General features: G+C 36.8%; 1 protein-coding gene across 3 annotated transcripts in view; it reads right to left on the reverse strand.

The window, feature by feature from the left end:
- HLCS (holocarboxylase synthetase) overlaps window positions 1-13,809 on the reverse strand; it is a 78,941-nt gene that overhangs the window by 56,828 nt on the left and 8,304 nt on the right. For all 3 annotated transcript variants that reach the window (XM_083438681.1, XM_083438680.1, XM_083438682.1), the window contains exon 5: window positions 13,618-13,800. In XM_083438681.1, the coding sequence (XP_083294807.1) occupies window positions 13,618-13,800 (183 nt within the window). The remainder of the gene's footprint in view (window positions 1-13,617; window positions 13,801-13,809) is intronic.

Raw genomic sequence — 13,809 nt, forward strand, 5'->3', positions numbered from 1 at the left:
TTATATCAATAACAACCTACCCTAAAACTGGTAGAATCAATGACAGCTCAATTTAAGTAAGTTATTAAGCTCCTACCAAAAGAACAAATTTTAGTTTATGATCTTAAGTGTTATACAATGATTTTATGTTCACAAATTTAAACCATCTTTCCCCTTTTAAAACATGTATGGGCAATCTTATGTACTGAAGTTCTCACCCTGGGCCAGCAGGGGGATACTGTAGATAGTTATGCAAATGAAGGATCGAAAAGTGACGTTCAGTGATTGGATAGTTTTAGAATGTTGCAACAGTTACAATTGTTCTGTAGCTCTATATAAGCAGGCTGACTGAGCTCCTCAGTCAGTTCTGTTCCAGCTTACAAAAATAAAGAGCTGCTTTGGAGAAATCGCTGTGTCGTCTGCTATGTCAACCCACAACTTAACAGGCAACTTCCCCATTTACACGTGCTCAATATGTGTGTGACCGTGTACATGTGCAGCGTGTCGAACCCGGAAGTGACCAAAAAAGTAACAAAAAGGGGTGGGGCAGGAGTGGAATGGGGTGTTTGCAGGCTTTTCCCAATGGTGTTTCAAATATATGTGATTTCACTGACGCGTGTAGTGGTTTGGAATGTAACCCCCACATAAATAGAGGGTTGCCTGTATTACATCTGAAGCAAGCCATGGGCACTCACTTTGCACCATTAAGCCTACTGTTGGTAACATGGACAATTGTATGCAATCCCCCCCTTGTTATACCGAAGGATGATGTGATGTAATAGCTCCCACTTTTTGCATATTACTAGATGGCTAGATAGCTCTTTCAGAACCAACTTCAATATTCCTTTTTGACATGACAGGAGGTGCTATTTCATTTCGGTGGTTGTTTTTGTAAATATTACTTGTCAATTGTATACCAACAATACCTTAAGCATTCAACAATGCAAGGGAAAAGGTATCTGTTTCGTTAACATAGTAAATATTAGCTGACATCACATGGCATTTATCACATGAAATGGAAAGGTAAAAATTATCTCATTCTTGTGTCACCAAAGAAAACATGAACAAACTGAAATCTAAAGATTCTTACATTACACCATATGCTTTCTCCTACTTCCCTGCCATGGAGCAAACCATAGTTACATAAACTTACATAAACTCACTTCAATGAACTCTGAGGCTTTTTGGTTTCTAGGAATAAAGTCCAATATATATTTTTAAACAAAATACAAATGCTATTTCAGCTGCTGCTTTATAGTAGGCATAGATTTTAAGTCTCATGCATGAGCGTCAACTTCAATGTTTCAATTTGTGGAAGTTTCATGATCATTTTGGCAGTGAACCTAAAGAATTACTAAACCTAAAGAATTAAGATCTAGGACAAAAATAATGTAACTCTTGCACACATGCAACTGGAAGCTTGTAGGGGGAATAGCCATTGTGAAACAATCTGGAGTAAAGGAATGGAAAGTTAGGAAAGCATTAAGTACTCACCCACCCTGTAACTGTTAATCAAGTGCCAAATCTGACCATGTTAAAACTACAGAAAGCTCTCCAAAGTATGGATGCTATTCAGATTCTGACATGTTTGTAATGTACACATCAAAAACAGCTTTTAAAAAAGGAAGTACATATTACAAAATTTAGGAAAAGGTCATGTAAAGGATGGGTATATGAAATCAATTAAAATTTTTACACAGTGCATAATAGCTGACATCTAGTGTGGATAAAAGATCCTTGAAATAGTAACTTGTACGTTTACAAGAACACTGTCAAAAATCTATAAAGCTTAATATACATATAGCTTGAACTTAAATTCTATAAGACCATATATTTATTAAAATTTGCTGCCAACTGAAACTTATACACAGAGTGGCAGCAGTGTATTGAAGACTATGAATAACCTGCTTCTAATATGACTGAATTTATAGATATCACACCTTCATATAGCTAAAATGTTATTTTTCTAGCTTATTTTCACTTGTAAAAAGTTTGGTTCAAGAATCACCCTTATTTGAAATTTAGAAAAGGGTAAAAATTTATCAATAATGTCTTTGATTATTTTTTTTTAAGTACTGCACTCTGGGTCTTAATTGAACACCATGAAGAAACTGAACTGGCGCACATACTTTACTTGCTATATTACACCCAAACATATAAAAGTGAAACTGTCAAATGTCCTTTGGAGACCTTCCATGTCATTATACCAACACAAACAAACTACAATCTAAAACAGTAGCAATAGGACCCACGTGTGATCCAAAATAAAGGAAATGGTAACACCAGTGCCAACACAGTCGATACTTGAAAGTGGTCTGCTGATAAAAAGAAGTGGCATCCGCTATGATCCCAGGAACCACATAAAAAATTAATTTCTAAAAGTAGTTTGAATTCCTATACTAGGATGACAACTCCCCCCCCCCCCCGCGCTAAGTAGTGCAACTGTGAAAGTGGGAGGGTTGCCTCTCACCTACACTATTTTGTTTTAGCACATAATGATAAGAAATAGTAATTTAAAGTTTGCAGAAATACAAGTTTAACATCATATACAAAGCTGATAAAGATATTTTATTTTTTTTTCTCAGATGAAGACAGCACGTCTAGATAAATGTGGGGGCCTAATCTGGGTAACATTTCATAAAATTATGTTTTAAATAAAGTTGGCAGACATGCTTGCATTAATGCAAATAAGGACAAACCTCAGTACTTGTTCCTTTGGAAATTCAGATTGTGCAATAAATTTAACAGCCACAGTGCAATAAATTTAACTTTTAAGGATTTGCCAGACACAACCTATCAAACTGTGACTATGACATATAGCAAACTCTTCACAATCAATGCGCTTTTGGCCTCACAATGCCCTGTTTAAAATTCTTGTTGTAGGCTGTCCTAAATTAATGCAGAACAAAAGTGAGCATAAGGGCCAACTGAACACCCTTCTAAGAATATAAAAAGAGCTATGCTGAATTAGTCCAAAACTCATTTCATCCAGCATTCTATTCTCACAATTACCAATCGGATGCCTGTTGGAAACCCATAAGCAGGACATGAGCACAAAACCAATCACTCCAATGTGCTCCCCAGCAACTGGTGTTCACAGGCATTAGACAGTACCCATTCATCATGTTGAGTACCATTGATAGTTTTATCTTCTGTTCCCTTTAAAGCCATCTAAGCTGGTAACCATCACTATGAGTATCATTAATTAATTTTTTTATATTTTTAATTCAAAATTATAACAAGACATATTATCCAAAAACATATCATCCTTGTGTTCCCCCCTCCCCCTCCCACAAAACCCCCACCCCCCGACTTCCCTCAGTTCCAGTCTTTGATTTCTCTTAGAATGCTGTTTTCTGCATGTTACAAAGTTGTATAGATCCTCAAACTATTTAGCTGATTATTATCAATAAAAATTTTGTGGATGTTTATTCAAAACCTGCCAAGGAGTCCAGTTCGCTTTGTTGCGTCTTCAGATACTTTGTAAAGGGTTCCCATTCATCCTTAAAGTCACAGTTATCCTTGTCCCAGTATCATTAATTTATCAACTGCCTTCTAAACTATCATCTCAAAGTGATTTACAATAAAAACAGGAGAAACAGTAAAAAACACAAAAGTGCACACACATGTAAAAAAACACTAAAAATATTACAATGAAACTAAAACAATTAGGAATGTCAGATGAATCCACTGAAAATGCACCATAAAATAGATTTCCTTTCATCTACTCACTTGAGCCCCATCACAATAGACTCCTACTATGAAAGCTTCCCACCTTAATTCTCTACAAATGTTTTAACATGCAAAAACAGATATGCAAATTGAATAGCCATCCAAATTGCTTTGCAATATATGTTATTTAGATATTCATTTATGTATATTTGCTGTTGTCCAACAGGTGCCTCACAGTTTGTGTGAGTGTCTGGACGTGGTTGAAGGATGGATGGTAGCTAAGATTGAGGTTGAATCCTGACAAGACAGAAGTACTGGTTTGGGGGGACAGGAGGCTTTTCCATGGTCCTGAATGGGGTAACTGTGCCCCTGAAGAACCAGGTGCACAGCCTGGGAGTCATTTTGGACTCAGAGCTGTCCATGGAGGTGCAGGTCAATTCTGTGCCCAGGGCAGCTGTTTACCGCCTTCATCTGGTATGCAGGCTGAGACCCTACCTGCCTGCGGACTGCCTCGCCAGAGTGGTGCATGCTCTAGTTATCTCCCACTTGGACTACTGCAATGCGCTCTATGTGGGGCTACCTTTGAAGGTGACCTGGAAACTACAACTAATCCAGAATGCAGCAGCTAGACTGGTGACTAGGAGCAGCTGCCAAGATCACATAACACCGGACTTGAAAGACCTACATTGGCTCCCAGTACGTTTCCAAGCACAATTCAAAGTGTTAGTGCTGAGCTTTAAAGCCCTAAACAGCCTCAGTGCAGTATATCTCAAGTATATCTCAGTGCAGTATCTACCCTGACACTGAGGTTCAGCACTGAGGGCCTTCTGGCGGTTCCCTCACTGCGAGAAGCCAAGTTACAGGGAACCAGGCAGAGGGCCTTCTCGGTGGTGGCACCCACCCTGTGGAATGCCCTCCCACCAGATGTCAAAGAGAACAACAACTACCAGACTTTTAGAAGCCATCTGAAGGCAGCCCTGTTTAGGGAAGCTTTTAGTGTTTGATGGATTACTGTATTTTAATATTTTGTTGGAAGCCGCCCACCCTCTTAATCATTATTTTCAAATCTTAAAATATTTTTGCCCTACTCCCAGTCAAATCTCAGCTGAAAAAAATCATTATTGTTCTTCACACAGCAGGAATACATTGGCACACACACAAAAATACTATAAACAGTTTAAAACATAAATTAGCTTCAACACTGTTTTAGCACATGCAAATGCATGGCCATTTGCTGTATACACAATTAAGAAATAAATGTTCTAATAAAAAACACTTCTATGTTGTTAAGTGAGTGACATGAGCTTCAATCCTCTCAAGCTTACTGAGATAGGCTGCAAACATAATCTCACTTACCTAGAAGCCCCATTAAATTTAATTGGACATACTGAGTAAAGGTAAAGGGACCCCTGACCATTAGGTCCAGTCGTGACCGACTCTGGGGTTGCGGCACTCATCTCGCTTTATTGGCCGAGGGAGCCAGTGTAGAGCTTCCGGGTAATGTGGCCAGCATGACTAAGCCGCTTCTGGTGAACCAGAGCAGCGCACGGAAACACCGTTTACCTTCCCGCTGGAGCGGTACCTATTTATGTACTTGCACTTTGACGTGCTTTCAAACTGCTAGGTTGGCAGGAGCAAGGACCGAGCAACGGGTGCTCACCCCATCGCGGGGATTCGAACCACCAACCTTCTGATCGGCAAGTCCTAGGCTCTGTGGTTTAACCCACAGCGCCACCAAAATTGCAGCTGCATATAGTTTTGTGATGGGTGATTAGCAACTTCATGAACTTTCATCTTTAACACGCCACAAGACTGCTTGTTTTGCTACAAAAGACTACCTCTCTGGAAACTCATTAGCTTTGAAGGGAAACACATGTGGAAGGTTTTGATTTGCAAATATGTTGAGGGATGAGGCATGTCTATTGTACTCCATGGTATATGTATTCCAGTGTATTTGAAAATAATTTATTTCCACATGACACACCTGAAGAAAGACTTGGGTAAAATAAACTCATTGCAGAATGAAAAAATACTAGAAGAATGTGCATCTATGTGAGAAAAAATGGTGGGAAATTTGTACATCCCTAGCAATCACCATAATCTGTTGCAGCAAATCTGTTGCAGCAAATTACACTGTACAGTATGAGAGAGGAAGTATGCCATTCTCCATACATGCATGGTTTTATGCACCTCTATCATGTCCCCACTTGTTCACATTTTTTCCAAACCAAGAAGACCCAAACTCCAGGCATCAAGGAATCTCTCCAACTCCACCCTCATGTACTAATTGGAACAATTTCATAATTTAGAAGAAAATCTCTACCAACTTCCCAGCTATCACTGCATCCAAGTTCTACTCCAGAATCATTGCAAATATGAGTATTTTTTCAGTAGCTTATTTTTGAAGACACACAACTATGTTTATTGTACACTCTGCTACCGAGTATTTCAATGCATAAATATAGAGATGTTGATATAATATAATGCAAGCACAGTGAATATAATTTTGCCATTCCTGCCCTTTGTAAGGTGCACTCTGCTTTACTTTTTCTTTCACTCAGTGCTGTGAGAACAGTCTGGAAGCAATCTTCTTAGCAGCTGCTCTCATCAACAAACTGTTTATTGTAAGAAAGTGGCTAGGTCAAAGGCTAAACATCATCCTAAGCTGAAAACATACAATATAAAAAATTAATACCGTTCATGCATAAGAAAACACTCTCTCACATAAAGAGAGTACCATGTTCATGTCAGAAATGCCCAAAAGTCTACTGGAAAAAAACTGCCTGTATGTGAATGAGCAGTAGTTTAATATGAAAGCAATTGCTGATTTCCTTTCAGTATTTCAGAAATAAATTATTTTTACCAAGTAGTCACAATAAACAGAATGTAACCAATGTTTTTAGACCTTTTAGAAGATTAAAACATTTCACTAGCCTGTTAGTGATGTCTCTTTCAGTCATAAAAACTGCAGACTTGCCACCATATAGGATTAAGTTTGCCACAGCTATTCCAGCAAAATATAATAGCATTTCACAGTACTGAAAAAGCTATCAGTCATTGACAAAAGCCATGTATACTGAATTCTTTACTGCAGCAATTTTAATGACATCATAGCCCATAGGTTATCTTGGAACAATTCACCATAGCAATATATTTTTAAATTTGCACTTTAAAAACGTTTCCATTATAGGATTTGGGTTGCAAAGCATCTTATGGTATTTTCTTAAAACAAACTTCAATAATGCGCCAAGCAGAAGATGCAACAGAACTTTTAAAGAACAGCAGGAATTTATATATAGCATTTATTTTCACTTAAGTCATAAATTAAATTACCTTAGGTTTTCAGCTAAAGCATAAATTCCATTATTTCATTATATCAGGAATTAGCAGTGTAATTCCTCAGAATAATGAACAATGAAAGGTAGATTGGTCTAAATAGCACTAATAATAAAGCAATATTCTTTATAAGAAATTTTAAGATGAAGTGGATTACTCAGAACATACATGTCTATGGGTGTAAGCAGAATGACAGGTGTTCAAGCAATCTGCACTTAATTATGTGACAGTTGTGCATACCACATAATGCAATCTGTCACCTATTGTTCTTGTTTAGCCTTTCAGGGCTTTCTGTATGAGAGTATAGAATCATAAATCTTAAAAGTTGGAAGGGACCCCAAGGGTCATCTAGTCCAACCTCCTGCAATGCAGGAATGTCAGCTAAAGCATCCATGACAGATGGTCATACAACTTCTGTTTAAAATCTTCCAAGGAAGGAGAGAGCTGCTGCAGTAGCTGTTCTCCCTACCCCACCTCAACCTTATGAGAACCTTGATAAGCAGTCTGCTGCAGAACATCCTGAAGGCCATATGGCTGCTTGTGGTGAAGGTGGCAGGGGAAGAACAATTATTTGAATTCAATGCTTAGTACAGAGGCCAAGGACTGACTGTTTCTTTAGTTTGCTTAGCAGTTTGGAAGGGGATAAAGACTGAGGTTTTCTTTTTGCCTAGTCTGAGAATCTGGCCTGCTGGAGATTTCTGCATCTCTTTTGTACAAATAAGTTTCCAGTTCAAGGTTAGTGTGAATTGAAACTGTTTTTAATTCAGCTATTTTAGTAGTTTTTTAAAAAAACTATTCATGATTATTTATTCTAATGTTTGATTTATATGCAGGGAGTCAAACAAAGAGTTCATCTTGGTTCCTTTAGTTCCTAGGATGTTAATCGTTTTAAGACTTATAGTTCATTATATTGATTTACTTTTGATCAACCGTGGTTCTGACAAAATAGCAGCAAACATGTGAGAGCATATTCTTTCAATACAGTAGTTGAAATTTTTAAAAATACATATCAAAATTTAATATGTGTTTAAATTTGTGTTTTTAAAAAAATTCTACAGCTTATTCATTTGTTGATGGTCTTATTTTTGTTTACTTTTTATAGTAGAATTTTTCTGATTATATTAAACCTTTTGCTATTTATGGTTTATTTGCAAGATGCATATGCTAAGTTTTCATCAAGAATTGTAAAAGACTATGGCTAAGCAATAAAACTTGCTGCTATGCTTTTTCAACAACATAAACAAGCATGAAAACAGTATTTCAATATCCAATATATTTTTCGCAAATGTATGTAACATTTAAAGTAGCTCTGAAGTACATGCTTAAGGTTTGAATTATGTGCTAACGATCCACTTTATCCATTAACTTTCCTCTTTCCTCTTGCTGCTTTTAAAAGTTAATCTTTCTTCTGCTGGTAACCCTGAACAGATATGCTAACCACAATCAAAAACCAACCTCAGGTCACAAATGAGGCAGTTTTTAGGAAGTTATGTTTTCTTATAAAGCAGGGCTCACAGGTCAGTCTTGGCTCACCAGGCGGTCCAAGTTGGCCTGCAAGGCCGTTTCCTCCAAATCATACTCACCTACCCATTAGCTGACATCACTCATGATGTAGGCTGATGGGTCAAGGGCAGGGTTTAACTCCTGCATAGGCTGCATGCATGCCCAGAAGTGAATAGCAGCACAAAGCCATCCAAAGCAGCACTCAACCTGCACTATCAGCTGATGAGCAGGGGTTAAATCCTGCCCACAGCAAGGGATTGAAACCTACACCAGACCTATATCAACTGTAGCATCAAAGCTGGAGCAGAAATGAGTGCTATTGCTCTTCAAGCACATGGCAAATGAAAACTAGAGGCTTGTCTACTTGTCATTTATTACTTTATTTTAATTAGGATTACTAATTGTTCTTGTCTCCTCCTGTTTATTCAGCATCTGCCCAGCATTTGCTTACACAAAGCTTACATGGTGAGTAGACTGCATCTGATCTTTAGTGAGTATTTGTTCTGATTTGTTTATGGGGCAGTTATAAAACAGTGAGCATTCATCCTGATTTACTTGCAGAGTGTTCACACATCCTGCCATTAACCATTTGTTCAACCCACACTTTTAAGTGTCTTTCCTATTTTTAATTGTACATACCTAAATTTCCAGTATGCACTTGAATCCCTCCGACAAAATAGTGACAGTCTATAGGTACCCTTAGATTAATGGTCAATTGTATTTTTTACTGCATTATTATTAAACCCCCTGGAAAGAATAACAGGAAAGCTGACTTGAATGTTAGTAATAAAAAGCAATATATAAATCTTAGAAATAAGTAAGTTGGATGCCCCTGTCTTTCTGGATCCTCACTGCAATGTACCTTGAGTGACTAAAAAGGTAAAGTGCTAACCAGCCTATGACACAAAGCAATCTGAAGCATTAAGAAGAATCTTTCCCTACTTGGAATAGGTTAATGTACAAATTGATGTATTTTATACATATCTTAGTATTTTTCATACCCATTCTGGGATAAGACACTGAAAAGTAAAGAAAGTAATCACAAGAATGCTCATAATGGTAAGACCTGGCAATTAAAATAGATATACCTACTTGTACCTCTGGTTTTCTAATTGTGCAGAATTAGAAAACTGATTCAAAGAATTCAATGTTTGCCTTAATCTTAGAACTGCTGTTTAGGTGTTACTCATTTTAATTCCTGATGCCTTCCTAATAGCAACATGTTATGTTAGTTTATCTGCACATCCACAATTTCTTTAGCTTGTAAACAAACATATACAAAACATTTCAATGCTCACCTTCAAAAGATTGATGGCATTTATTTCAGACTTCAGTGGTGTCTTAGCACTGGTAGCCATTGTTTTCTTAAATGCTGAGTCAAACAATTCATCATACATTCAGCAATAAAGGTAAACCATCAAAAGTAAAAGTTTCTGCCTAACACTTGAAGTCCAACTTTAATTTTTGCTAATATTGTTAACCATAGCAAGATTTTGCCATCTGCTTTCTTTGCTAAAGCAAAATGCAAACATTCTCGTACTTAGCTAGAAGGATCCAGAGGTTTTATTTGACTATCAGATTATATGACAATGCACTAACAATATTAATGTGACAGTATTTCATAACATTGAGGAAGATGCCACCTTCCACACACATCCAGGTCTCTTATGTACATTAGCTAGAAACCACACTAAAGGGGTAAAATTTTTTTTGCAGGTTTGGAAATGCTCCATTTTTTGCCAGATCTTTGCAGCTGATGTCATAGTTAAGTAAACTACTGCCAAATTGAAAAGTTTCTCCAGAGTATACTTTATAAGACACAGAGTCTATATATTTAAAACCACCCACCTGCTTCACACCAATCCCCTATAACTCTGAGACTCAAAAGGATATTTTCTGTGACATTTTCTAAGGTTGAAACTGAATCCAAAACAGTCACTTTATTTAATTACTCTAAGTGCAGATGGTTCAGGTATCATGTATTAAAAAAGCAATCTGTTGCCAGACTTCAGATGTTGTTTTGAGTCTCTACATTATGGCAATATAAGAATACTGTAAGTCAGTAAGTGCGGGGTGGGGGACAGAATGATGTGGCTTAAAGTGAGATTCAGAGCACACTTACCTTTAAGTCAAACTGTACTCAGGAGGGCTTATTTTGAGGTAAATTTGTTCAAGACAAAGTTATAGCCCTTCCCACGCAACCTTTGCAGTCAATAAACCTGAGAACTTTGCATTAGTGGATTCCCAGAACTTTTCATGGAGACAGAGAACATGCAGAATGTTTCCAGTGCCAACTATGGAATGCTCTGTGAACATATGGTCCACAATGCTAGGGACAAATCTGAATTAAGGGCTTTGCAACTTGTGAACATATTCAAGTCTCAGAATGTGGTCAAATTGTCACCCTTACATTTCACATTTCCAGTCTTTAGTTTGTAACATGAATGAAAAAGTAGGTCAAAACACAATTCAACAACAGCACTCTCTCACCAAAACAAAAAACCTTCTAAAAATTAGACACAAAGAATGCATTGATGGGTTTTACTACAGAAAAGAGTTATCATAATCAGTCCTTTCCTTTTTTTCCATAAAAGAAAGCTAACACCGTTACCTCAAGTTAAAAATTTAAACATAGTGAAGCACAATTCAGGAGGCAGAACAACAGTGCATAGAGGATTGCCACAAAAATGTAACAATGGACACCAACATGGGCCAGACTTTTCAATGAAGAAAATGTAATGTCTGATAACAGGTGATATAGAATATTTCAGACATTAATATTTGTTCGAAGTCTTGCATAAATCACCAAATTAAGCTGTTTTACAGAATCAGAATACAGATTAAGTAAATGAAGCACTTTGAACAAAATGTTGCTATTACTACTATATCAGCACACTATCGAGAACGTAAGAAAAGTAGCTAACTGAGAGCAAAGGCCTAGCTAGTCCAGCATCTTTCCTCCCCATCTGATGCCAATGGGAAGCTCACAAGCTAGATGTGAGGGCAATAGACCTCTCCCTCTGTTGTTCCCCAGCAACTGGTATTCAGAGGCATGCTGCCTTTGATCTTGGGAGTAACTTAAAGCCATAATCATGATGTATTTAATCCTAAAACCAAGCTGGCCACCACCACAGTTTGTGACAGGGAATTCCACAGTTTAACAATGCATAGTGTGAAGTACTTTTAATCTGTCCTGAATCTCCCACTATTCAGCTGTATTATGATTTTTGCTAACAAGAGCATTTTTTCAGTTAGCCATTTCCAAAATTACCATACTGTGTAAGTTTACAGAGCACCCTTGACTGATAGCATAAGAGGGACAACTAATCTATAGATCTATTCCTGTGTAAATTATGCAATGAAAAAGTGAACCCAGGATCAAGAATTTTAAAAATGTAAATATTATTTTCAGTGCAATTTGCTGCAACATATCTTCTGAATTCCCTGAGCAGCTTAAGATTGGCTTTAAGTCCAATCTTTAGGTTTAAGTCCTAAAAACCAGTGTCTGACTAAGGCAAACATAATCACTTTTATTAAATTCACTATTTCAACAAGACAAACCTAAGCGCTAAAGCAGCTCAGAAGTGCCATCTTGTGGCAAGACAAGAAATGTTGTCTTGTTAGACTTCGGCCAAAGGCTGATCTAACCCAGTAAAAACTGGATGTCAATGGGGAGCACACAAGCGGAATATGAGTGCAAGAGCACTCTTCATACTTGTGATTTCTAGCAACTGGCATTCAGAGGCATAATGTTTCTTTCCCCAAAATCAATAATAAATGTTAAAAGTGCTAGAAAACTGTATAAGCAGACATTGAAATGAGCTAGTTTAGATTTGTACACAGTATGTTCTGAATAATTTATTCATTCATTTAAATATTTTACACTGCCTTTAAAGATTAAAAACCTTCTCAAATTCAACTGAAACTCTATTTACATTGAAAATAAATACCTATATTAAACAAGCATTAATTTCCAAAATATGACTGAATTACAAGTCAGAAAGACAATATGGCTGGATATAAATAATTTTAAAAAGCTTTCCAAGAGATAGATGCAAAGGAACAAGTTTGCCAGAATCCAAATTAATTTCATTAAGTTGGCCCAAAGAACACCCCCTCTACTCTTGCACCAAGCTAACTGCAAAGGCATACTGTCAGCCTGATAGTACCATTCCCTCATTTTAGATTGTGATACTTATGATTTGATCACAGGAAGGATAATCAGGAAACATACAATAATCTAAGGAAATAAGTTATATATAGGCTACTGTATGGACATATATAAGCACATATTCAACATATTAAAGCATTATTTTAATGCTATTATCAGTATATATTTGATATATTTGATGTTATTGTCTACTGTATTCATGATTTACTGAAACCAAGTGAATGATGGACTAAAATTTCATCTAAATTACTGTCATGTTATTCAGACATTTCAAAATGTGTAGATGTAATGATTCAATCTTACCTTAGCAATCAGAAAAGCATTTCAGATTACATAAAATCATATTCCATAAAAATGCAAGAAACTCAGTCAACGGAAAAATAAAACTTGTAAACTGCGGATATACGCTTCCACAACACACAGAAGTAAAAGGCATCAAGGACCCCACTCCAAAAAAGGTATAGCTGTGTTACTCTATTGTAACAAAAACAGCAGTCATGTAGCACTTTAAAGGCTAACAAATTTATTATGGGATGAAGCGTTCACAACATAGAATTCACTTCAGATATAAGTTGAATTTGATGAAGTGGACTCTTGAGTTGATCTTGAATATGGTGAACTCCAACCTGTTTCTCATGCCGATTGTGTTTCTTCCCCTAGACCTTAAGATCTGCTGTGGAAGCCCTCCAGTTCACTAAAACTTCAGTCATAATATACTTGCAAGCCTTCTCTCTCTTTTATTTTTTATGTATTTTTGTTCACTAACTTCCGCCTGTTAAAAGGAACACTGGTTTCTATAGCTCGCAAAATTATTCCACAAGACTTAAGTTCTTTATTATGCCCAATTATGAACGCAAAGACATAATAAAATATTGTATGAAAGTAACCACAGTAAAGTGAGCAACTGGGCATTTTGAATGCTGCCTTTAAATTGAATACAATTAAATAAGGCTCACCTTATCAGATGAGAGCAAGTAAATAGGAGTTAATTGGGGAACTTCACTTAAATCACAGCTCAAATGAAGTAGTGTCAGGATTTCGGTAAGAACATCATATCTTTTGGCATTGCTCATTTTGAGCAAATTGAAGTCATCCTTTGTTTGAGTAGACAGACCCTTGACATTCACTTCCAAATGTGCCTGTGAATA

This window comes from Podarcis tiliguerta (assembly GCF_965153285.1).
Source record: "Podarcis tiliguerta genome assembly, chromosome: 4".
Taxonomy (NCBI): Eukaryota; Metazoa; Chordata; class Lepidosauria; order Squamata; family Lacertidae; genus Podarcis; species Podarcis tiliguerta.